Raw genomic sequence first — 24809 nt, 5'->3', positions numbered from 1 at the left:
GCTGTCACCTTTTGTAAACCTTTCATATAATCTCAGAATGGAGCTCAGAACCCAGAATAAAGAGCAGGCAGCCTCGCTGTGTACCGAAGGCTTTCAGCCTGAAATCCAGGGTTTCAAGTGCCTCTGACTCTACGTTGATGCTGTTCAAACTTCTAATGTTTAGACGATGTGGAAAGAAGATATTAAATAAAAGAAAAGAGCCACCAAACCAGGAGATGATGAGAGTAATTCTAACTGCTGCTTCGGTGAGAGTGGAAGTAGCAGGAGTATTATACCCAACTCATCTCCATCTAATGTGGACCCATGCAGGACACTGTTGGTCTCAATCCAATTTCTTTTTTCTTCTAAAATCATATTGCACAGTAAATCTCTTTGATACAGAGCGGTACCCTCAGTCCATAAAGAGCTGGTCTCATCATCCTCACAGCCATCGTAGGAAATGTATTTCCCTCCTGAGTTTTCCTGCAGTCGTCACTCTGAGATGTGATGGGGACGTTTTTCATCCACAGTCCGAGTAATTTTGCTCTCCACGTTTCTGGCAGCACGGAAAACTCAACAGCTCTCATGAGGTTCTGATAACAAGTTCATTGCACCTGAGACTTGTGGCGTTTTATAGTTTACTTCATTCATACTAAACCAGCGTCGGCCCAGAAACCTGTGAGCTTCTTCTGTTGGCACCTGCAGCTGCAGGGTCCATATAAAGAACCCAACCGGTCCTACACACACGTCTCTTTACTGGGGAGTTGTTGTACTTTTATCCACCTGAGGAAAAACCTTCCAGAGGAGTTCTGCTCTCACCCTACTTATCCACTTAAACCCACTTAAACTCCATCAATCACTATTAGATTTCTGAATAAAATCTGCCACCTTTTGGTTTTGAATCTTTACAGTAAAGCAACAAGTGGCTCAACTGACCTCACATCACATAAAGCTTTGATTCACTGCATCAGTCTAAATATCTTCATATAAAGTCATGATTTCATGTAATCTTAATGTACAAGAATAGAAAATATGCAGGCTAGGACAAGTATTAATATTTATGTCGATATATGTTTTATTCTGATGTTTTACACGTTTTCTTGTAAATCTGAGTCAGATGCTACTCGCCCCAAACACACGAGTGTCAACAAGATAAAGTAAATCTGTTCCTCCTCATCGGGACCACTTTGTCCATCAGAAAGTTGAAGGTTCAGTCTTTGACTTCCTCGTTTGTTTCCTGACTCAGAGTCATCACGCACTCTGCGCTCCTCTGACCAAGGCCTGCTCGCTGTCCCTCGTTCTAGGTGTCGTACTCGTGGGGACCGGGCTATCTCAGTCCTAGCTCCGTCACTCTGGAACCAGTTGCCACCCTCAATTAGGCTGTCCCCATCTCTGCCGGTTTTTAATAGTCGCCAGAAAACCCACTTCTTTCGCTGGGCGTTCCCTGAACGTGTTTGAGGTCGGCCTTTTTTTGTGTTGATTTTGTTTTTGTTGGTCTCTCTATCCCTTGTTTTGTCCATTTGTTTCTGCTTCAATGTTTTACCCTCTTTGCACTGTTTTAATAACTTTTATTGTCTATTTATTCATTGTGATTTACATTTTTTATGTACTGTGTACAGCACATTGGGCTCCCTGACAGGGTCGTAGAAGGAGCTTTATAAATAAAGCTTTGAATTGAATTGAATTGAATCTTGGATAAAAATGCTGGATCCTGCTGCTGCAGGTGAATGCGTGTGAAACACCTGAAAATGTCACAATCAGTTTGTGTTTTGCCTGTGGGACACTCTTAGTTTGGAGACAGTGAGATTAGTTCTTACAGGCTAGATAAGCTAACAGCTAGCCATTGGTATATGGTGGGGAAGCTGGGATCAAACCACCAAGTTTCCATTGAGAAGTTTGTGTAAACAGAAAAAAATATGAATAAAGAGAATAACTGTGTTGCCAGAAAATCTTTACTGACAGAAAAAATACATCCAGTTTGTTTTTATTTATACTAAATATCAGTAAACTTGAATAATCACAACTTAATTTTAGTATTTGATGAATAATTAAAAGCGTCTTTGCAAACTGATTTTGTCTAATTCATTATTAACTATTTGTATCTGATAAATTAAAATCTAGCATTATGCTGCATGTGGCTCATGACACAGGAAGTGAAAGTTAACACTGGGTGTGTATTTTTTTATTAATTAACGGTTTCTAACTGGTTATGTATTAAACAGAATTTCTTGGGTGTTTTAGTCAGAGAATTATAAAACTATTAGCATTACCTTCAAATGTGTATCACTAGATTAGACCCTATCATTCAACATGGGCAACTATTATTAAGCTTAATGGGGTTTTTGTGGGTTTATTAAATTACTTTTACATTTAAATTTGTAGGAAAGCAACTATTTGAACTACGATGTTGAATATGAAGCATCAACATTTTTAAATAACTAATTAGTCATCGTGTTTTCTCCTATATAAGCATTGTTGTATGGAGTATAATCAGACTTGTTAATGTATGGAATTAAGTCTGGATTATGTCTCTCATTATGTGATATCAATTCTAGGTTGTACAAGGTGTATCCGTGTGTGTGTGAAACCAAGCTAAAGGCCTGTTACCTTCTCTTATCATGTTTGTGTGTGTGTGTGTGTGTGTGTGTGTGTGTGTGTGTGCGTGCGTGCGTGCGTGTGTGTGTGTGTGTGTGTGTGTGTGTGTGTGTGTGTGTGTGTCCAGGCAGCCTTCTAGCCCCCTGAACCGTGATGTTGTAAATTAGTGATGTGCCTTCACTCTGCTGATATGGTCAAACAATTCATGTAGTGGATATAACCTGTTATGACCTGAACGGATGTTGGGAGTAAGCATGTATGTTATCTTTTATCCTCTGTGGAGTTGGTCAAGATGCTATAAACATATAAATAAGACATTTTGTCCAGCTAATACCGGAGATGACCATTTGATCCTGGGCAGAAGAAAAGGAAGGGGTAATCATTCCACGTCCCCCCCTACTGACCAATGGCTACGAGAGGAGGTGATGTAATCCCAAAGGAGATGGGAGGAAAGCCTGCAGGAGGCGCTGAGAAGAAGAAACAAGTGAACGGATGAAGACTGGGAGAAGAAAAGGTGAAATCATGACATCCAAGATTTATGGTCTCGTCAGGGCCATTGGAGAAGTAACAAGAAGAAGAGGAGCACGTGACCAGGAAGTCTGAAGCAGCAAACAAAGAAAAGACTGTGAGGGAGGGGGGACAGAAAAAATAAAAGGAAGATATTGGGTCTGTTCGAGAGATGAGCTTTGATGGGATGAGTGAGAGTCAGTCAGTCATGGACTGAGCTTTTTGGAGAAAGGCTTTTGAGAGTTTTTAGGAGAGATGGCCTTTGATGGGAAGAGTTTGTGAGGTACAGAGATGGAAAGAAGGAAGCTTTAGCGTTCAGCTTTTTGTCTGTGGTAATCTGACCTAGTGTCATTTTTGGAGAGCTTATTCGGCTCAACTTTGCTATTACTCAGTTTGTTGGCAAAGAGTTGTTTCACTTTTTAACCCGCGTTGTCTGGATTTTGTTTGGATTATTATTCTTTTTTTCATCTGTGTGAAATAAAACCTAGTTCCTCGGATTCGTGGAACAAAAAAAGGATTTACGAGTGGGGTCTCCTCCTGTCGGTAACCAAGCAAAGGTGAGATGCTGGTTGTAAATGCCATCCCAAGGTATTGATATAAGTTGTTTCCTCCATCCTAGGCTACAGGTAAAGTCAGTAAAAGGAACAGCTGACAAGGGTCTTAACCTGAAGTGTACATAAGCTTCATGGACTGGACGGGTGCGTAGGTGTGTTTGCGCCTCCTCTTTATCTGCTTGAACTAATTTTGGTCAGAATTAGAAGCTCTGGGTAATGCGGTGATTGCTAATCAACTCTCTACAGAGTAAGAGTGTTTGTTGGTAACTGGCATTATCACGCTCACTACATCGATTACAAGTCAAACCCTGAGATATTAATAAAATCTAGAAGAGTGGAGCTAGCCCGGTAAATTGGCTTGTAACAAGCATGTTTTTACAAACTGTGTCAATGTGGAGCTAAAACGGTGACCCTAACCCTAACCCGTGTCATCTTTTCAATAGCTTCATAAATAATCTTAAATGGGGTTTAATAAATCACAGGATTTAAGGCGGTAAGGACCCCAAACCACAGAAAACCTGTATTAAAATGGATGTAGTCAATCATGAAGATCCTCCTGTCTCCTCTGACTCAGGTGTTTCCCACACCTGATCCTCTCCACCCTGCAGCCATCACTGGATCAGCATCATCCTGTCTCTCTCTGTCCACTTTCAGTCTTCCCTCCCTTTCAGCAGGTCTCCACTCTCCCTCCATCTCCCTGACGGGCCACTCCTCTGCTACGATCTGAATCTGAGCTGCTCCTTCATCTTGGGCCACCTCCTCCTCATCTCCTCTGCAGCTGCCTGCTCTGTAGACCCACTCCCAGTCTCAAGTCGCAGCTAATTAATTGACACGCTTCCCTGTGAGGATCAAACAGAGACACATGCACTGACACTGAGCGAGTTTAGCGAGCCTAGACCCTAGAGACATCAAACAGAAACCACCTGCTAAAGATGGGAGCATCTGGATGATGTAATAAAACAGCACCTGATTTGAATGCATTTTCTTTAGTTTACATTGAAAATGCTACCCTCTCTTTGTGTTATTTGAGTTTTTAAATTAGCTCCCTGACTGATTTCATCACAGAACTTTTTAGACTTAGCGTCAAAGATCCCGTTTATTTCTCTTCATTCTGTCATTTTTCATGATTTTCCTCTAAACTGATAAATCCAGCCTGTGTAAGCTCAGAATGATCAAATGTTACATATTCAGCTACCACACCCTCCATCAGACTTCCTTGTCTCCGCACCTTTGCTGTTTTCTCAGCCTTAAGGTGCACCATCGTCTTTCTGTGGCTAAATGAAATTTAAAAAAACCCTCTAAGACTTTTTTCTGGCTGTCAGTATACGAGCTTCAAAAGACCTCCATTTGGCAGAAAACAAAAACTGACACATTCTGATGAAAACTCTGCATGTGTTATTTTGCCCTCAGTACTGAATACATGCAAGATGAAAGACCCATCTGTAGCTCCATTTCTGCGTCCGATACCTCAGTGAAAAATAAGACACCAACAGAGCAGCACTGGTGGTTTGTGTTGGAGCTGGTTTAAGCCGAATCTGCACAATTATAGCAGGATGTATACTGGTAGATTTCCTGTTGAGCATCAGAACAGCAGAGTCTGAGCTTTGGTCCCTCTTTTATATTCTTAGCTCCTCCTCCACCTGTTTGCTTTGTCACAAATTACCAGACATTAAAGAGAAGAGGAGAATATTCTTGGGTTTATGACTCTATCAAATTAGGATAAATGTAGGTTCAAATTCTGGTTTATCAAGTAAAATGTGTCTGAAGAATCCTGGCGCCTCTCCTGGCATTGCTCCCAGCCGTAATCATGGAAGTAGGGCGAGGGGCATAAGGTGCAATACATTTTAGCACCTCTAGATGGTGCCCTCTAAAAGAAATTCTGGATTTCTGCTTCAAACCTCATCAAATGAAGCACATTTAAAAAATTTGACTTAAGCCTGATTTATGCTTCTCCGTCTGCGTCAGTGCGGAGACACACAACGCCATTATCTGTCCTTGCGTAGGGCTCCGGCAGGCACGCAAGTACGTACGGAGTCGAGCCCACTTTTTTAAACATCCGTCGAACGAGACGGATTACGCAAGCTTGTGATTGGTCAGGACGCCGCTGTTGTTTACAGCGCCGCCATTGCAAAGAGAGCCGAGGATAACTAGCGGCAGACACGGAGCAGCTTGAAGAATACCTCACGAAAAACTCTAAAATATGAACGTTTAATTCTCCCGTGACTGGAGGAGTGAAAAGATGCGCAGCAAGCGTTTTATTTGTGGACGGAAATGACAGGAAACGTGGGTTTAGTGTCATGATCCGCTCCAGCCTCCCTGAATGTCTCTCCTGCCCTGATTAGCCTAATTGTTCTCACCTGTCCCTGATTACTCTGCCCATGTGTTCCTGATTCCCTTGTGTATTTATACCTCCCTCCGTGTTGCTCTTTGTCGGTTCATTGTCGTTGTCCATGTTCGTTCGTCCTGTGCTCCCATCCTTCAATAAACAGCTTTTTATTTTTTACATCCGTCTGCCTGCTCATCTGCCTCCGGAACCCACCACCACACATGGTCTGCCACCTCCACCCGCAGAACATGACATTTAGAGGTGGGGAGCGCATGAAGAGGTGGGAGAATGAGAGACAAATATGTCCGTGTTAAAAGTCTCTTATATACACAAAAACACAATATAAACACACAATCTTGGACCGATACATGACAGGATACCACAGAACAGCGCTACGCCCTCTGTTGTCCTGGCGGGCAATTGCTTTGCAACACTCTCCAGGAGACGGAGAAGTGGGAGAGCAAAACGCTTCCGTCAATCCGTGCGTGTCTGTCCCTTGCGGAGCAGACGGAGAAGCATAAACCAGGCTTTAGTTATCAAGCAAAGTGATCCAGGGACAAGAGTTATGTATAGACTCACTGAAACGAGAAACAAAAGCCTTTAAACAACCTTAAAAACTTTAAAATATCCACTAAGAGCTGTTCCACGGAGCCAGGAGTCTAAATGTTTCATTTTAAGGTGGCGTTTAAAGGTCCGTGTCCTGGGGAAGAACAGGGATCAGAATGGCTCATATTTCTAAAATCACCTCCGGCCTCACACAGAAAACATTTTCGGTTTAGTTGTCTGGAAAAGATTCACAAAAATGCATAAAAAGATCATGAAACGAAGCAGACTTCTGTGTGAGCAGCATGGAGCTGGTCAGGGACTGTGTGGGATGTTGACATGTTTAGTTACAGGAATCCGTTAACTACACCCAGGTTCACTGACTCTGCTTTAACCCGAGAGTGCAGTCACACGCAAATGTGGAAGAAACCGAGCAGAAAGCAGCTGTACGACACACTCACTCTGAGCTGAACCCAGGTAACACACGCCTGCCAGAAATCATCTCCAGCTGCTGTCGAAATCAACTACAGCAGCTTTCAGTTCTTCCATGAAGCCACAAGGCACAGTTGTTAGCACTGCTGCCTCGCAGCAAGGTTGCAGGTTCGAAACCCGGCTGCTGCTTTTCTGCGTGGAGTTGCATGTTCTCTCCAAGCATGCGTGGGTTTCCTCCGGGTACTCCGGTTTCCCCCACAGATCACAACAAGTTAAGTTAATAATTGTACATCGTTTTGGATAAAAGCGTCGGCCGAATAAATAAACATAAACAAGAATGTCAACCCACAACAAACGGGACTTGTTAGACTTTATTCATTTATTTATTCATTTACTGAGACAAAATGCAGATGGAGATTTAGTCATTTTAGGGTCTCTGATTCTTCAGTTAAATTATTTAAATTTTGGACTTTGTTGTTATGAGATTCTACAACAGTTTTTAATAATTAGCTTTTAATAATTTCAGCTAATGTCTCTGTTCATCAATCAGAGCTATTTTTGTCTGCGCACCACCCGTTACGAACAGCAACATGTAGGTTAGCTACATATCAGCAATGCTGTGTGGTTTGTGTTTTACTTTTAGTGAGTTGGACTCTTTCCTCCATTTTTCTTTTCTTCCAGCATCTTTGCAGCAGCTTGTTTGAATCATTTTAAGTTTTTTTTTTACCATGGTGTCACTAAAACATACATTTAGCTCATCCTGTAAGTTTATCTCAAATCAGCTGTCTTTGCCTAAAATAGTCATATTTGAAACCACTTTTCAGCAGCAATCGTTCCACCTCTCCTGTCTGATGTTTTTAGTCTCCAGCATCAAAATGGAGGAATTCTTTTCTTTTACTTTCCAACATCTCTGCATCTCATTAAGGTTTGCTGGTGTCTGGAGACACTCCAGTCTCTTCAGGCCAAGCATGACTTTGTGTATTATGAACTAAAACCTCCACTTTGGCTTATCCATTTAAAGGAACTTGTTCCAGTAGCTTTCTTGCTAGCTCAGATGAAGGTTTGCAAACATTCAGCTGAACGATGCATTTTCCTGACAACTCCTCTCCCTCTTTAAGGCTTTTTTAGTTGCACTGTTTTACATAAGAACTGAGATTTATAGAGTCTGGAACAAAAAGATCATGAATGTATTTGGAGTTCCTCTAACCCTGAATGTTTGTTTTCTCACAGAGCATCTGCATTTTGGATGAATATGTGTGAAACTCACAACAATGTGGTAAAATGTGTCACGTGAAAGTATTTTTATCTCATTTTAGCACTTCCAAAGGACCATATTTTAGTTTTATACCCACATAAAACGTAAACCTTGACAATATTCCGTATATAGCAGCTATACGTAAACTTTATACCCACTGGCAAGCTCTACAAAGAACATAGGATGAGTCATCCGACCACTTCTCATTATTTCCACATCTCTGTAGAAAACTATTATTTTTTTCGCTCGGCTGAACAGTGAAAATACATTTTCACGTTTGTCATAAACGTTTATACGGTGTTTCCACAGTAAAGGCTCCCTCTCTGATGGATCAGTCACACTGACAGTGGGATCACGTTGGGCCGTGACACGACAAAGAGGTGCTCTTCTGGTTCCTAACACATAAACGCATGAGCATTCAGGTCATCAAGCGGGAGCACGCCAACCACATGTTACCTTGTTGTTCAACAGTCTCTCCCAAACACACATTTAAATGCTGATGTCACTTCAGAAGCTGTTATTTCTTTAACCGTTGAACCAGATTTTATTGTGTCTGAGTATTATAATCTACATTTAAAGTCATAAACAACCAAGCCTGCTTGTTTTTTTTAAAAATTAGTATAAATGTATGCCTTTTGAGTCTGTGGGAACAAACCTCTGGCGCTCCTGTTTCAGGAACAAGGAGTTGAGGAGAGAGGGGCAGAAAATGGCAGGATTTGGAGTCTTACTCATTATTATTTCCTGATATTTGGACATCTCTCTACTGATTGGCTAACAGCAACATGACTCCACCACTGACTCTGTTTGCTCTGCAACATTGACGTTTTATCTCAACAAATAACCCCAGTCTGAAGGAGTTCTGCTGTGTGGTGGAGTTACTAATGCTAACGGTTAGCTTCTACTAGACATTCTCTGCTGTTTCCTGGACGCTAAACAAACAACATTAAGAATGGTGAGTCCACAAATAAGTGACAGTGTGACGTATATCTGAGTGGCTTTTCTAAGAGTCTCTATTTTCTTTTTTCAGCTTATCTCAGAAATAGGGGTAGAAGACTGGTTTTACATTCAGCTCTCATGTTAAACTCGGAGTGACTCATCATATTTAAAAAATAACAAATAAATACCCGTTTCTTAGTAAACTTGCTCTTTAAATATGCAGAGCAGATCACTGGGGATACACTTTCATTTTCCTGATTCAGTCATTGTGTTTTTTATTTTGTTGATAATGTTTATTTTGGGTCCTTATCCCTTGTTAAGCCTAACAGGTCTGCTGTGTAAAAACACAGACGGTAAATTTGAGAAATGGCATGATAATCCTCCATCAATCCTCCTAGTCTCATCAATGCAACGCTGGCTCACAGAGCTACAGCAAAATAAAGTGAAACAATCATGATAAGACAACAGAAAGTAAGCATTGGTTTCATATAAACAACACGATGATTTACGCATTGCATTGTAGTCATGAGGTCAGCGCTGTTGTGTTGGGATTAAACACAGTTGCATCTTAGAAAAAAATATTTGTAGCAATTAATTTGAATGTTAAATGAAAAATCAACAAGCAAGTATTTGAAGTAGTTGATGAAGTAGTGTCATTTTGGTGTCGACTCTGCATCGGGTGCTGCCAGGCCCTGGCAGCCAAGGTGCATCGGAGGAGTCTTGTGAGGGTGTGTTTCCTGCCTACCTGCTCGCAATCATGGTGTTTTTATAAGTTTCAAATAATAGTAATAATAATAATAATAAAACAATCAATCCTTTGTTTGTTTTGAATCTCAGTGTGTTAAGTACCAATGATACCAATTATAATAATTATTGTGATTAAAGGTCAAAACGTCCTGAACTGGTTTGTACCAACTACCAGAGAGGGGGACAATATGGTGACATTAAATAGTGAAGAATCATATCCTACAACTGACATATAATTTACTAAGTTGTTGAGCAAACAGGCACATGAAATCCTCAGTTCCTCTGAAGATGCTTTTGTTTTGTCACGCCGCGTCATGCATCTCCAGAGCAAACCCAAGAGCATGGCTGCAGAGAGCCTTGTGAGGGGTGTGTGACTCCGTCCTCTGCAGCCTCCCTCTCTGACTGGCTCTGAGTAAACAACAAGCACCAGGCTGCTCAGCACCTGCAATCCTCCAACGACTCAATCAACAGTTGTAAAGCTGTTCACACGTATCCAAAACAGACTCAGCCGGCTGTCACTGGAATCCACCACCATCATCATCATCATCATCATCATCATCGCGTTGTCCTTCACTGCTGTCTGACTGTCTGTGGTCAGCCAATCAGAGCGGGGGCCGAGCTTCCCGCCTGTCAAGAGTCAGCTCTCACACCCCACCCCACCACCTCGCTGCAACAGCAGGCAGTGCCACAACAACAACACACCCCTCAGAGGCCCATTCAGCCAGAGGTACGTGTCTTTACAGTGCTGACTCCTTCATCCAAAGTGAGTGAAGCTCCCTCAGGATCCACTGGCTGTGTCTGTCTCTTTTTCTCTCTGCCACACCTTTGACGCCTCCCTGTAATCATCATTTTCACTCAAAAACTCTCCTCCGCTGCAGCATCTTTAAACTTCCGAGCGTGCGGTTTCTGAGCTGCATATGTTAAAGAGTGACGAGACTACAGAACGCCTGCTGTCTTCTGCAGGAGGTTTAATGCCAGCTGTCACACCTCCCTCTAAATCACGCTTCGGCAAAGACGTGCACCAGAATTAGATGGTTACGTCACGTCTTGTGATTTGATGAAAGCTCAGTTTAGATTTGTGCGAACAAACTAGTCTCTGCCCGGCGGCTAAAGGCAATCCGGCCCAAAACCTAATCCGCGATGCCACCGAGGGACAAATCCCGGAGCTGCTCCGTTGGCAGCAGCCGGACACAGTGACAGAATGAGAGATTTTGCTAATTTTCAGTTTCAAAATTGTCCACGCTCACAAGGAAATCTCAAACACATTTTCATTTGGTGTAAAAGTGAACACCAAGAAAGGCCTCGCTTTCTGGATGATGTTACTGAGATCTCCTCTCTTTAGTCACAACGTCTCTTTGACGAAGCCTCATTATTCTTTTTTAAATGCTCCTTCAACGTTTGAATGTGTCTTTTTATCAGTGTCTCAATAGTAGCAGACAAAAGGAGCAGAAGCTCAGTGATAAAAAAGGACTGCAGCGTCCACACAGTGCTGCTTTACATGGAAACGATGTTCTAGACCCGGTTTTCCCTGTGGAGCACTACAACTCTTCATTTTGATGGGCCTATTAAAGCAAGTGACTTGTTATCCCTTATCTCAACACTAGGCTGTAGCACAAAACACCAGGAGAAAGCATGCATAAAATAAAACTTTATGTTTTTGCTCGACAAACAGATCTCTGTCCCTTTCCTCTCCTGATTGGCTATTGCAGACACATTTTTTTAAATCAAATTAAAGTTAATTGTAAACATTTTGTACTTTGCAGAACTCGGTTTTAGTTTGCTTTAAGCTGATGTGTCTCAGAGTCCATTATAATAAAGTGATTGTTGTCGGATAAACAGGGCAGTCCTGCTGCATGGATCATGGAACATAAACCCCACAACAAATCGCTAAACTAGTCCTTGAGCCTTTTGTTTTTATCACACGTCCTGAAATAATAACACATTGTTGTTGTCCTGATCACAGCTATTATTTCTACATCTACTGATTAGTCACATGACCTGAAATCATGAGGACTATTTTGTATTATTGGGCAAAGAGAAACAAAACACACGGCTGCCTCAAGAAATCATGTCAAATGCAACTAAACTCGTGGAAAAGAAGTGATTAGTGCATTCATTTGAAAAGTGGTCAAATCAGCAAGGAGTCAGTTCCTATGGCTCAGCCTTGAATATGAGTCAAATTAATTTGGCTCCTGAGTGGCTTCTCGTGTTTTTTTTTTGTTTGTTTTGTTTTGTTTTGTTTTTTGTTGTTGCTTAAATTATTTAATTATCAGAATAATGTACAATTGTGTGTAAAATGGATTTCTAGGGTTAGGATTAGCCGAGGGAATGGACTCACTCACAGTTTGGCAGCAGAACAGCCATGAATAAAGGATGGTACCTAAACATCCTCCCAGAGGAACTCCTCCAACCACCCTGCAATAGTTCAGAGGTGTTCTCATCATGCAGTTCTCATGCGTGATGGAGCTTCTGGCCAGGAGGATAAACACAGAAGTCAACGGCCCTCAGAACAAAACAATTACATTTCATTTCTAAAACTCCATCTGGACACAGACTTTGTGACCTTAGTCTATAAAGAGTTATGTGTTATTTCCAGTTTTTTTGTTCACTTTTGTCTCTTTTAGTCAAATAAACTAAATTATAAATGACCCTCACTTCTACAGTGTTTTTTCTGAGTCCAAAGCACTTTACACAACAGTCAGCCGTTCACTCATTCATGCACAATAGTGATGAGCTACAATGAAGCCACAGCTGCCCTAGGCTCACTGACAGAGGTGAGACTACCAAACACAGGCGTCAGCGGTCCCTCTGACCACAACCAGTAGACAAGGAGGGGTAAATGTCTTGCCCAAGGACATAACAACTGACATGGATGGAGTCTGGGTTCAAACCGCTGTAGGTACTGAATCTGCTGGGGCGGCCAGATCGGTTTGGGGTCCTGCGCCGGCAGATGATGTCACACAATGGCAAATCCACTCCTTTACAATGTTTTGTCACACATAAGTTTTGGAGAGTTTAGCAGTTTAGTTAATGCATTCTTGTTTCTTACTGCTTAAATGTGTTCTGTAATTTGTTTTGTAAAGAATGTGAAAATACATAAAACCATCATCAGACTGTGCCAAAAAGCACTACAGTTTTTAAATGTATTCATTTAAAAGGGTTTCCCTTTCGCTTTGCATTAATGTGGAATTCTTCTGTATATTTTTGCTAGTTCTTACGTAAATAAATCCATTTGTTCATTCTAACTGTTGTGTACTTGTTATTTGTTCAATAAAGTTATTTAAATTTTTGCCCTATTTCGTCCAATCAGAGCTGCTGAGGGTCTCCATTTATCAATTGATATTTATTTTAAATTTATTTGGCAATTTAAACATATATTTCCCCCAAAAAAGTTTTTTGGACTACAGGATCACAACTGAAAATTTGTTTGAACCAATCAAAATCTTCCCTGTCAACGTGCTAATGTAACTTTTACGAACGCGGTAGCGTAATTTTTCGTAAGTTGTACATTTAGCCAATCATCTGGTGTGACGTCATCGCAAGGTGCCGAACCCCGAGCCGATCCGGTAAAGGGGCGACACCTGCCCACTGAGCCTCCGTGGCCCCGTTCTGGAAAACAGATGCAGAAGCTTCACTCTAAATTATTTATTTATTATTTATTTATTTATTTAACTTATGTTTTTCAGGAGGATAAACTGCTTGAGATGTAACATCTCGTTTTCGAGCAGGTCCTCCTACAACACAACCAATAACAAATAAGGTGGCAGAGTTAGAAAGTTATAACAGAAATAAAAAAAAAAAAGGGGAAAGTAAATAATAGTAAAATCAACGATATGTATAAATGTATATATATACACACGTAAATATAAACACATAAGCAAGGATACATAGATACCAACAAGTGTACATACGTACATACATACCTATATACCAAATTAAATTAAATAAAACTGCTGTGAGGCACTCAAAGAGAAATAAGGGCAAGAAATTACATTGTAAATAAACCTAAAGTGAAGTAGTATCCCAATTGAATACAAAGTTTGGCAACGAAATACAGCATGTTAGCCATTGAATGCACAAAATCATCATAGTAAAGATTAAACAAAGCAACTACAGCTTGGCTTTACATAAGCATAAACAGTGCGGGAAAATTTACGAATTGTTGAGATGGATCTTAATTCAGCGGGTAATTTATTCCAGTCCTGAGGAGCTTTAACACAGAAGGCGAGTCTACCCACCTCCTTTTTAAAACGAGGAACAACAAATGATGGAAGAGTAGTTAAGCGGGTTGAATACAAGGAATCAATGGGAACCAAAAGTGTTTTTAGATAAAGTGGAAAATCAAAATAAATGCACTTAAACATAAATATCAACCAATGAAATTGTCGTCTAGCTTTTAAAGGAAGCCAACCAAGAAGATCATACATATAACAATGATGAGTGTTAAATGAACACCGCAAAATAAAACGACACAAACTGTTATAGACGACATCAAGAGACCGCAGGCTAGAAACTGTTGAGTTTTGGTATAAAATATCAGAATAATCAATGATCGGTAACAGAAGCTGAGTGACGATGCACTTTCGAACAATAGGTTCAAAGCAATTTATTGAGTTATAAAGGATACGTAAACACCGTGTGACCTTAAGACATGTTGTGTGAATGTGAAATTTAAAAGACAGCTCTGGCTCTAGCCAAACTCCTAAATATTTCATTTTAACAGACGGTTGAACCGGGGAGGAATCCAAAAAATAAAGATTAAGAGTCCTGTCACTGTCAGATAGAGTTCTACTTCTGTGAAACAGCATGGAGTAAGTCTTAGATTTATTTAAAAGAAGTTTGTTCTGCGTTAGCCAGAGCTGCACCTCGTCAAAATTAGGCTGAATAGCTTCTTGTAATTCGGATTTACTCGACTTAGAACAGTATAAGACTGTGTCATCTGCATATAACTGAACAGAACAGGATCTGCAGCACTGTGGTAAATCATTAATAAAAATTGAAAATAATAATGGCCCAAGTGAGGAGCCTTGGGGAACACCTCTGATGACACCACGCATGTTTGATTCAGAACCATTAAAGGAAACAAATTGAGAACGATGATGAAGAAAAGAACTAAACCACAGTAGAGACGGCCTTGACAGACCAAAAGCATATAATTTATCTAAAAGTAGATAGTGATTGACGAGGTCAAAGGCTTTTGTTAAATCAAGAAAAATCGCACCACCAAATAAATTATTGTCAAAACCAGAATAGATGTCATTAGAAAATTTGAGCAGTGCAGTAGTTGTCGAGAAGTTTTTTCTGAACCCCGATTGGTACTGTGATAGTAGGTTGTTATCCTCTAAGTATTTAGATAGTTGGATAAAAACCAGTAAATAAATAAATGTGTTTTAAATGTACCTGTTATTAGATAACTTTACCATCAGCCATATTTATCCACATGTGTGATTTGAGTAAGTCTCAGCTGAACCTGACCACAGCAGTGAAGCAACAAGTAGAGGACGAGGAAAGAAAAGCTTTACTTCAAAACACGGCCTACCTTGAACATTGCCAGCCCGGATCTCCTCTCGACTCGTCAGAACGGGCATGATGGAGTGGCCTTCGATCCAAATCCTCCTCTCATAGCCTCGGATGAACTGCTGAAGTCACAGAAGACAGAAGGGAGGCCTGGCGGTTTGATGGAGGAGTAGATTTGGGTTGTTTGAAGGCAGAAAGGGAGGACTGTTAGAGCGAGGGACGATGATGTCTGCCTAAAAAGACTAATTTGCAATGAACAAGACCAAACTGGCTGACATATGCTTCTGACTCAGATGACAGAAGTACTAAAAACCCCGAACATCAGCGTTTCTGGGGGAAGTCAGTTAAAGAAACAAAGTTTTTTTCACTGGTCTCGCTGCATCCAACTGCTCTCCCTTCCTTTAAAGCCAGTGATCCAGCTCGTCAAGGTCTCCCTCCAGAGCTCTGTTGCTGTGGAGATGAGCAGCAGCAGTGTATGTTGTCTCTTCTTTCCTCTTGGCCTTTCTGTCACTCTGAGCCTTTGCCTAATTTAACCAGTCATGATCATCAGCGGGCCAGCTCGCTCCTCTCTCTGCTCGCCTCAGTCTGAACAGGAGAAAGGAACAAAGAGCAGGGTCAGACAGCAGCGGATGATGATGGTGACGGTTGAACTTCACAGTCTACAAGTCCCTTTTTATTATTTTAGGCTTTCTTCAAGGTCAGGGCTTAACTCGCTGTAATCTGAATGTGTTGGAAGTTTCACACCACTGGCCACACTTAGACATTTCTAGAGTAAACACACCAACAGCTGTTTCTACTGGCTTAACACACAATAAAAGTCTGAGTTTAAACTAAATCCTTCTGTATTCTGCATTAGTGAAGGCCTCTGACATCAGTCATGTCAGAGAACACTTGTTGCTCTTTAAGAGATATTCATGTTTTATCATTTAAAACCCTTTTTATGTGTTTTCTTGTCCCTAAATCTGTGATAATTAAAACTGTAGATAATAAAAACTTTTGTTTTGTTGTTCTGATGTTTTTTTTATTTAAAAAAGCAAACAGCAGGGACTGTGTCCTTTCCTTGGGCCTTGTCCACATTACATTTCTCCAAAATGACCTTCCTTTAAGGCATTCTTACAAACACAGCACCACTTCTGAAAATATCTTTATCCACTTGTGAAGAGAAAAACTCCCCAAAATGCTGTAGTAACCATGCCAGACCTGTATGTGGCGCTGTGACGCTGCCATCAAAATACACCGACACCAGGTAAGGAGGCGGGGAGCGTGCAGGTGCTTGCATGCTGGGGCGGACAGACTTCAACAGTTGGAGGTGATAAAAGCATCTAAACATTTGTTCGTCGACCTTCATTAAACAACAGAAGAAGAATTATTACTACGTGTGTGGGACCATAGATATGTATATAAACACTAGATGGCGAAAGCGGGAGTCGAGGGCGTAGCTAAACGGCGGCCATCTTACCTCAGACAACAGACCCTTCCGCTCTCAATGCTAGCAGCTGAAAGGTCAGTCATCAGCTTAAACAAAAACACCCTTGACTCGATGAAATATTAACGGATTTACAAGCGGTTTGCCTTGTTACGACCCTTAGAACACATGGGCTTGAGACAACATACTTGCACATGTTAAAAGTAACGCTTTTGCTTTTGAAAGTGACTTAACTGTGAACCATGTGTCCCGCCTATCTACATGTTATTCAGGTTGAGACCACAATCGATATTTTACGTGGTTCTACAAAACCATTAACGACTTTACGACAGCCCGGTTGTCTAAATAACTGTGTTTGTGGATGTTTTTGTATTTATTGGCTGTCTAATTTGTCTTGGAGATGACGAGGCTAGGCTGCGCAGTGGCGCAGTGGTTAGAGCTGATGCCTTGCAGCAAGAAGGTCCTGGGTTCGCTTCCCAGCCTAGGATCTTTCTGCATGGAGTTTGCATGTTCTCCCTGTGCATGCGTGGGTTCTCTCCGGGTACTCCAGCTTCCTCCCACAGTCCAAAAACATGACTGTTAGGTTGACTGGTCTGTCCAAATTGTCCTCAGGTGTGTGCATGCATGATTGTTTGTCCTGTGTGTCTCTGTGTTGCCCTGCGATGGACTGGCACTTTGTCCAGGGTGTACCCCGCCTGATTGCCCGTTGACTGCTGCAGAAAGGCACCAGACCCCCCACCCCCACCCCCCACCCCCGCGACCCTACATGGACAAGCGGGTTCAGACAATGGATGGATGACGAGGCTACGGTGGGTGCACTGCTTAGCAAAACAAAGTTGACTACCTCAGTGAGAGAGAGAGAGAGAGAGAGAGAGAGAGAGAGAGAGAGAGAGAGAGAGAGAGAGAGAGAGAGAGATAGATAGATAGATAGATAGATAGATAGATAGATAGATAGATAGATAGATAGATAGATAGATAGATAGATAGATAGATAGATAGATAGATAGATAGATAGATCTATATAATATAGTAATAGGTTATGTATACCGGTACTTTAAGTTACTGTAGCTTACATTAAATGTGTTATCTATGAAAGAATAAATGCTTTGTGGAGTGAAATAACAGGATTTTATGGGCCAAACCCATCCTATTTCATAGACACATCTCTGGTGTTTATAACAAATCAAACCTTTTGAAAATCGGTTGAAATTTGAGAAGTTAAGAGTTGTTTAAATATTACATGCACCATACACCCCAACGTCAAGAAAGGGGGCAGCTGTCTGAGGTAAGAAGGCCGCCGTTTAGCTACGCCCTCGACTCCCGCTTTCGCCATCTAGTGTTTATATACATATCTATGGTCCCACACACGTAGTAATAATTCTTCTTCTGTTGTTTAATGAAGGTCGACGAACAAATGTTTAGATGCTTTTATCACCTCCAACTCCTACGTCGCATCCCATTGGCGAACAGCGGGGACGAGACATCTAGTGTTTATATACATATCTATGTGTGGGACTAACAGAGGAGGAGGATGGGCGTGTCTTCCTCCGCTGTGAGTCAGGCGTGTACCGTATGTTATTGTCCATAAACCACATCTGTTTACTAGAACATAATAAATGATTTTCTGTAGCGGAGCACATCCTTGAGCACAAACACTTAAATGTTTGGGGTTGAAGCTAACTAACTACGAATGAACGTCCTGTTTTTTTACTTGTATTGGAAGTTAGGGATGATCAACAGTAAAAAAAAAAAAAACTGTGTGATTTTGATATGACTCAATAATAATGTTATCAATCCACGCATAAACAATCTCCTTGTGCCGCCATCATCTAACAGAGCAGACCAGTCAGCGTGACATGCAACAGCATAAAACAGCTTCTGCTTTACTGCCGTTCAGCAAGTTCAGAGACAGACTGGTTTTACGTAAGCTGATTATGAAATACATGTATTTCTGTGACACAGACCTGTTGATGTTTGTATTCAGTCAACAATAAGCTGAAGACTTACTCAGTATATTTTGGTATTATGTACTTTATTTACCGGGTTGTTTCTGTCATACTTTTCATTTTAAAAGGTTTTGTGACTTTTATCTGTAAACGGTGATGCATTATATTTTATACCTTCAACCACAACAATCATAACAAGCATCTTTTCCTCCACTCATTGAAATTAGAGCTGCAAAATGAGCCTGAAAAGATGCATTTATAACTGATTCTGTTGTGAAATGTTATGGAATAAAAGAACATTTTATTTATTTGTTTGTTAGTTTGTTTATTTTTTGGGGGGAGGGGGAGGGGTAATTTTCACATTATGACAAGTACAGAACTCTGATGAAAACATTTTATTTCTGTTCTTTAGTTAAATTAAGGACTTCTGTGAAGTATTCTGACATATTTGTAAAATTTAAAATAATCTCACTTTGAAATAATAACTGTAAACTGACATCCTAATAAATGATCTATATTTATTAAACATTTAATTAGGCCCGAGCAGCGAAAGCGCTGCGAAGGCCTCTTGTTTTTGCTCTGATTATTCTTTTTTTGTTATTCCGTGCCCCCTTTGAACGGCTTTTTGGGGACCTTAACAAACCCCAAAACTCACAATATTTTGCAAACTTGTCAGGCCTGGTGAAAAATTTGATATTTTAAAGGTTCCAAAAAAATCGCAAAGAAAATGGCTGAACAGCGCCCCCTAGAATGTGAAAAAAAACCCTCTCCATAAAGCTTAGTTTATCGTACAGTTATGAAATTTGGTACACTTGTAGGACTCAACAGTCCGCACAGAAAAGTCTCTTGCAAGCATGGTCAATATCAAACAGGAAGTCGGCCATTTTGGGTTGAAATGGCGATTTTTAGCCGTTTTTGCCGTTTTTAGGGTCCGTTTCTGATTGGATTGCTCGATCACTTTTTGCATGATCGTCTCAAAAATTGTGTAAAATTGCTCAGAAGGGATGGGCGAAAAAAATGAGACAAAGATTCTGACTTTTCGTATATGCTGAAGGGGCTGGGCCAGGCCTCGAAGTTTGACTACTCGCCAAAAAAATTTAAATTGCTATAACTTCATAATTGAATGGAATAGAGTTACCAAACTTTCTGTGGTCATTCGTCACCTACCCACAAAGTAAAATGAGTGGTCGGATGATGACATCATACAAGCCCCGCCCCCTCAGGACCAAAAAGGTCAAGTTTTACTGTGAAAGGTCCCAAATTGCCCCATTTCACTTAATCACCACAAATATTTAGCTGGTAACTCAAGACAAGTGGGGGTTGCGTGGCGTCACTTTATGGGAGTTTTCGGCAGAGGGCGGGGCTGTGGCGGCGCGGCGAAGTCAGGCGTACCGCCGTGGCCTTACGTTTGCCTCCCATTTCGTCATTTCTAAAGATATCGTCACGAAACTTCTTGTGAGTGATCCTAGTCCGGCCCCCCAAAAGATCTGATGTGAACATCCGGTGGGCGTGGCCTATTTTCTGAAATAGCGCCCCCTAGGACCATTAAAACTGTCAGCCCCAATCCATGCTTTGAGTGAGGATTACGAAATTTGGTACACTAATGTGATGTCTCAGGACCTACAAAAAAGTCTCTTGGAGCCAAGCGCAAATTCGCACAGGAAGTCGGCCATTTTGGTCCAAGTACGCGATTTAGTGGTTTTCGCACAGGTTGTTTGGAGAGTGATGCTCCATCGCCCTTTTCACCAATCGCCTTCAAGCTTCTGCTATATACTCTTAAGAAATAGGGGAAAAAATTCAACTGTCGGATTTTTCAAAAGTTGAAAGGTGTGGGCGTGGCTAAGCCTCAAACTTTGACCTGGCGCCACGCCACTCTTTTTTTCACAGCTCCCTACTGGACTCCTTTTACCCAATCAGCAGGAATCTCTGTTAAATAGCAGTAGACAACTTGAGGTCACTTGGTGTCCAGTACTGGCAGGTTTCAAAAAAAGGCGGGGCTTTGGGAGCATGGCGAAAATCGCCATCACGCCATGGAAGTATGTTTGCCTCTCATTTCTTCAGTTATCGTGATATCGCTACGGAACTTCTGGGGAGTGATCCTAGTCTGACCCCCAAGAGAAATCGACAGCTGAAATTTGTGGGCGTGGCCTATTTTCTTAAATAGCGCCCCCTAGAGCCATTAAAACTGTCAGCCCCAAGCCATGCTTTGACTGAGGATTACGAAATTTGGTACACTAATGTGGTGTCTCAGGACCTACAAAAAAGTCTCTTGGAGCCAAGCGCAAAGTTGCACAGGAAGTCGGCCATTTTGGTCCAAATATTCGATTTAGTGGTTTTTGCACACATTGTTTGGACAGTGATGCTCCATCGTCCTTTTCACCAATCTCCTTCAAACTTCTGCTATATACTCTTAAGACATAGAGGAAATATTCAACTGTTGGATTTTTCAAAAGTTGAAAGGTGTGGGCGTGGCTAAGCCTCAAACTTTGACCTGTCGCCACGCCACTCTTTTTTTCACAGCTCCCTACTGGACTCCTTTTACCCAATCACCAGGATTCTGTGGCAAACAGCAGTAGACAACTTGAGGTTACTTGGTCTCCAGTACTGGCAGGTTTTGAAAAAAGGCGGGGCTTTGGGAGCATGGCGAAAATCGCCATCACGCCATGGAAATACGTTTGCCTCTCATTTCTTCAGTTATTGTGAAATCACTACGAAACTTCTGGTGAGTGATCCTAGTCTGACCCCCAAGAGAAATAGACAGCTGAAGTTTGTGGGCGTGGCCTATTCTCTTAAATAGCGCCCCCTAGGGCCATTAAAACTGTCAGTCCCAAGCCATGCTTTCACTGAGGATTACGAAATTTGGTACACTGATGTGGTGTCTCAGGACCTACAAAAAAGTCTCTTGGAGCCATGTGCAAAGTCGCACAGGAAGTCGGCCATTTTGGTCCAAGTACGCGATTTAGTGGTTTTCGCACACGTTGTTTGGAGAGTGATGCTCCGTCACCCTTTTCACCAATCGCGTTCAAACTTCTGCTATTTACTCTTAACACATAGAGGAAAAAATTCAACCGTTGGATTTTTCAAAAGTTGAAAGGTGTGGGCGTGGCTAAGTCTCAAACGTTGACCTGTCGCCACGCCACTCTTTATTTCACAGCTCCCTACTGGACTCCTTTTACCCAATCAGCAGGAATCTCTGGCAAATAGCAGTAGGCAACGTGAGGTCACTTGGTATCCAGTACTGGCAGGTTTCAAAAAAGGGCGGGGCTTTGGGAGCATGGCGAAAATTGCCATCACGCCATGGAAATACGTTTGCCTCTCATTTCTTCAGTTATCGTAATATCGCTACGAAACTTCTGGTGAGTGATCCTAGTCTGACCCCCAAGAGAAAAAGACAGCTGAAGTTTGTGGGCGTGGCCTATTTCCTTAAATATGGTAAATGGCCTGTATTTGATATAGCGCCTTCTAGAGTTCTTGAAACCCCCCAAGGCGCTTTACAACACATTCAGTCATTCACCCATTCACACACACATTCACACACTGGTGGGGGTGAGCTACAATGTAGCCACAGCTGCCCTGGGGCGCACTGACAGAGGCGAGGCTGCCGAGCACTGGCGCCACCAGTCCCTCCGACCACCACCAGCAGGCAACGTGGGTTAAGTGTCTTGCCCAAGGACACAACGACAGCGACAGACTGAGCGGGGCTCGAACCAGCAACCTTCCGATTACGGGGCGAGCACTTAACTCCTGTGCCACCGTCGCTCGCTCGAGTCATTAAAACTCAGCCCCAAGCCACGCTTTGTCCGATTGATGCCAAATTAACAGAAAAACATCTTGTCAACCAAAGCTGACCTCAATGGGATTTTTCTGTAGTTGGTCACAGCACACCCTAGATAACTTTAACCTACAATAACTTCAAAAAACGTGGCCAGAAAAGCATTACAGGTGGTCTGTGTCATCAAACCACCAGTGTTGTAAAGATAGAGTTTGCCCTAGTGGTGAGACGTGTAATATAATGGTGGGCTCAGAGGGGATGCTGAGTCAGGGTGAGGTGTGGAAGAGGTGATCGTTAGCGGTTTCTGGTGTCGGGGTGGCTGACGTTTCTGTTCCGCGGACGTGCCCTGGAGCGCTGGGCTGCCGGCCAGGCCGGAGCGGCGCGGAGCTGCGAGGGCCGAACGACGCTGCTTGCAGCTTTAATTGCATTTATTTTTGCTTTTGCTTTAATCTAAACCCAGCATTTATTTCTCAACATTATTTGTCCTAAATGTCTCATTTTATTGGCTCATACTCATTTAACAGATGTTTCCAAAACTTTATTTCCTCTCAGCATTTTGCTTACCGTAAATCCTCTAATACAGGCCCGGGCCTGTATTTGACCCAAGCTCATCAAGCTCCTGGCCTTTATTGGAAGGAGGGCCAGAATTAGAGGCAGGCCTCTATTTCTATTTGAGCAAAATGAACTAATGGTTCGCTGGAGTTTTTGACAATTAAAATTGCGCCCACATTTTCAAAGTTAAACACATTTCTTTTAACAACGGTAGTTTCTGCTTCAGCCCTCTCCCCCCTCCCCCTGCACAGCGGCCGCAAACTCACTGTTGCGCCTGCAGCCTCTCGGAGTTCCTGCTGCTCTAAACACTAAAATAATTATTTCATTTTCTGTTCCTCACTTCTGATTACCTTCAATGGTGTCTGTTTGTTTGCAACCACCAGGTACAAAAACTAACTTGTTTTTATTTGACTATTTTTCTGTCCTGCCTGTTTATTATCTTCCTGCATCTCCTCTCAATCCTAAAGAGAAACCGCTACCTGGGTTCATATATATTCACCTTATGAGTTACCTTTGAACTGCAGTTCTAAAAGATCTACCGACCGCAAAAACAGCGGAGCGCTCGCTGCTTGCCGGCGGCATCAGTGATCGGTGTGTCACCAGATGACAAGTTGATGTGCCCTGCTCCACAGCGAAACGCATCAGGCGCAAATAAAAGACAGAAAGCATTAAAGGAAATGAACTGACATGAACGATCGCGTGTTAAATTAGTTTTTGAGGTGGCGACACCTGATTGTTACTGTGGCCGTGCTCAGGAGGCAGATCTACCAACCGCAAAAACAGCGGAGCGCTCCCTGCTTGGCGGCCACATCAGTGATCGGTGCCCCCCCCCCCCCGAGCGCAGGAGCTTATCACCTGCTGACAGCAGGCTGCTGTCTTTTCCGAGGGCTGCATCTTGCCGGTCATTATCACGTGACAGCGACTAGTCGACGACAGGCATAAAAAGTCACTATAGTGAAGTCGACTAGTTCATACAACCCCTACTGCTCCCCAGAGTGTTCTGCAGCGCACATTCTCTTTGAACTTGATATCAAATTTTTGCCTCCTCTTCGTCTCCGCACGGTTAGTTACCCTCGCGGTCTATCACTGGCAAATCAAAAGTGAGACGATGACACAACCGCCCCCGTACTTGCTTGTTACCACATTCCACCCGGCCACAATAAGAGACCGGCCATTATTCACCTCCGCCGACACCGGCCAAAATTGGAGACCCGGCCTTTAATTGAATACCGGCCTGTGTTAGCGGGTTTACGGTAAATGGGATTTTTAATGTTTCTTTTTTGTGGTAAATTTTTGAAAGACATCAGACTAAGAAAGAAACTACTCGGTCAAACTGACCAATCTGTTACCTTTTATATTATAACTATCAGTCAGATATAAATAACATATTTTGACTAAATGTAACAAACAACATTTATACTGTGGTCATAAGAATAGATTAAATTACGTTGAACCTTCAAAGCAGCAATAAGACAAACCCTAAAAGATTTTCATGAGAAATTGAAAAAGTGTGAAATGAAGAATTGAAAACCATTTTTGCTTCAAATAATGCAAAACAATTTAGAACATCAATTGTTTATCATTAACAGACTGTTCCTGTTTGTTCCAGTTTGTACCCAAACAGCCGAGACAGAAACGTTGCTCTGTCGGTGAGCAGTGAAGCCAATTACTGAATAATGACAACCGTGTAGCCGCAGAAATTTGGCCCATCAGCACCTTAAA

The 24809-nt window shown here is 42.0% G+C and overlaps 1 protein-coding gene across 7 annotated transcripts in view; it reads right to left on the bottom strand.

The window, feature by feature from the left end:
• The window catches only part of grin2bb (glutamate receptor, ionotropic, N-methyl D-aspartate 2B, genome duplicate b), a 222365-nt gene that overhangs the window by 174088 nt on the left and 23468 nt on the right, over positions 1 to 24809 (bottom strand). For all 7 annotated transcript variants that reach the window (XM_070553751.1, XM_070553750.1, XM_070553746.1 and 4 more), the window contains one exon: positions 15414 to 15976. In XM_070553751.1, coding sequence (XP_070409852.1) covers positions 15414 to 15422 — 9 coding nt within the window. In that variant the 5' untranslated portion in view covers positions 15423 to 15976. The remainder of the gene's footprint in view (positions 1 to 15413; positions 15977 to 24809) is intronic.

This window comes from Nothobranchius furzeri, chromosome 7, assembly GCF_043380555.1.
Source record: "Nothobranchius furzeri strain GRZ-AD chromosome 7, NfurGRZ-RIMD1, whole genome shotgun sequence".
Classification (NCBI taxonomy): Eukaryota; Metazoa; Chordata; class Actinopteri; order Cyprinodontiformes; family Nothobranchiidae; genus Nothobranchius; species Nothobranchius furzeri.
Note: the sequence above shows the minus strand (reverse complement) of the source record. Positions and strands in the feature narration are given on the sequence as shown.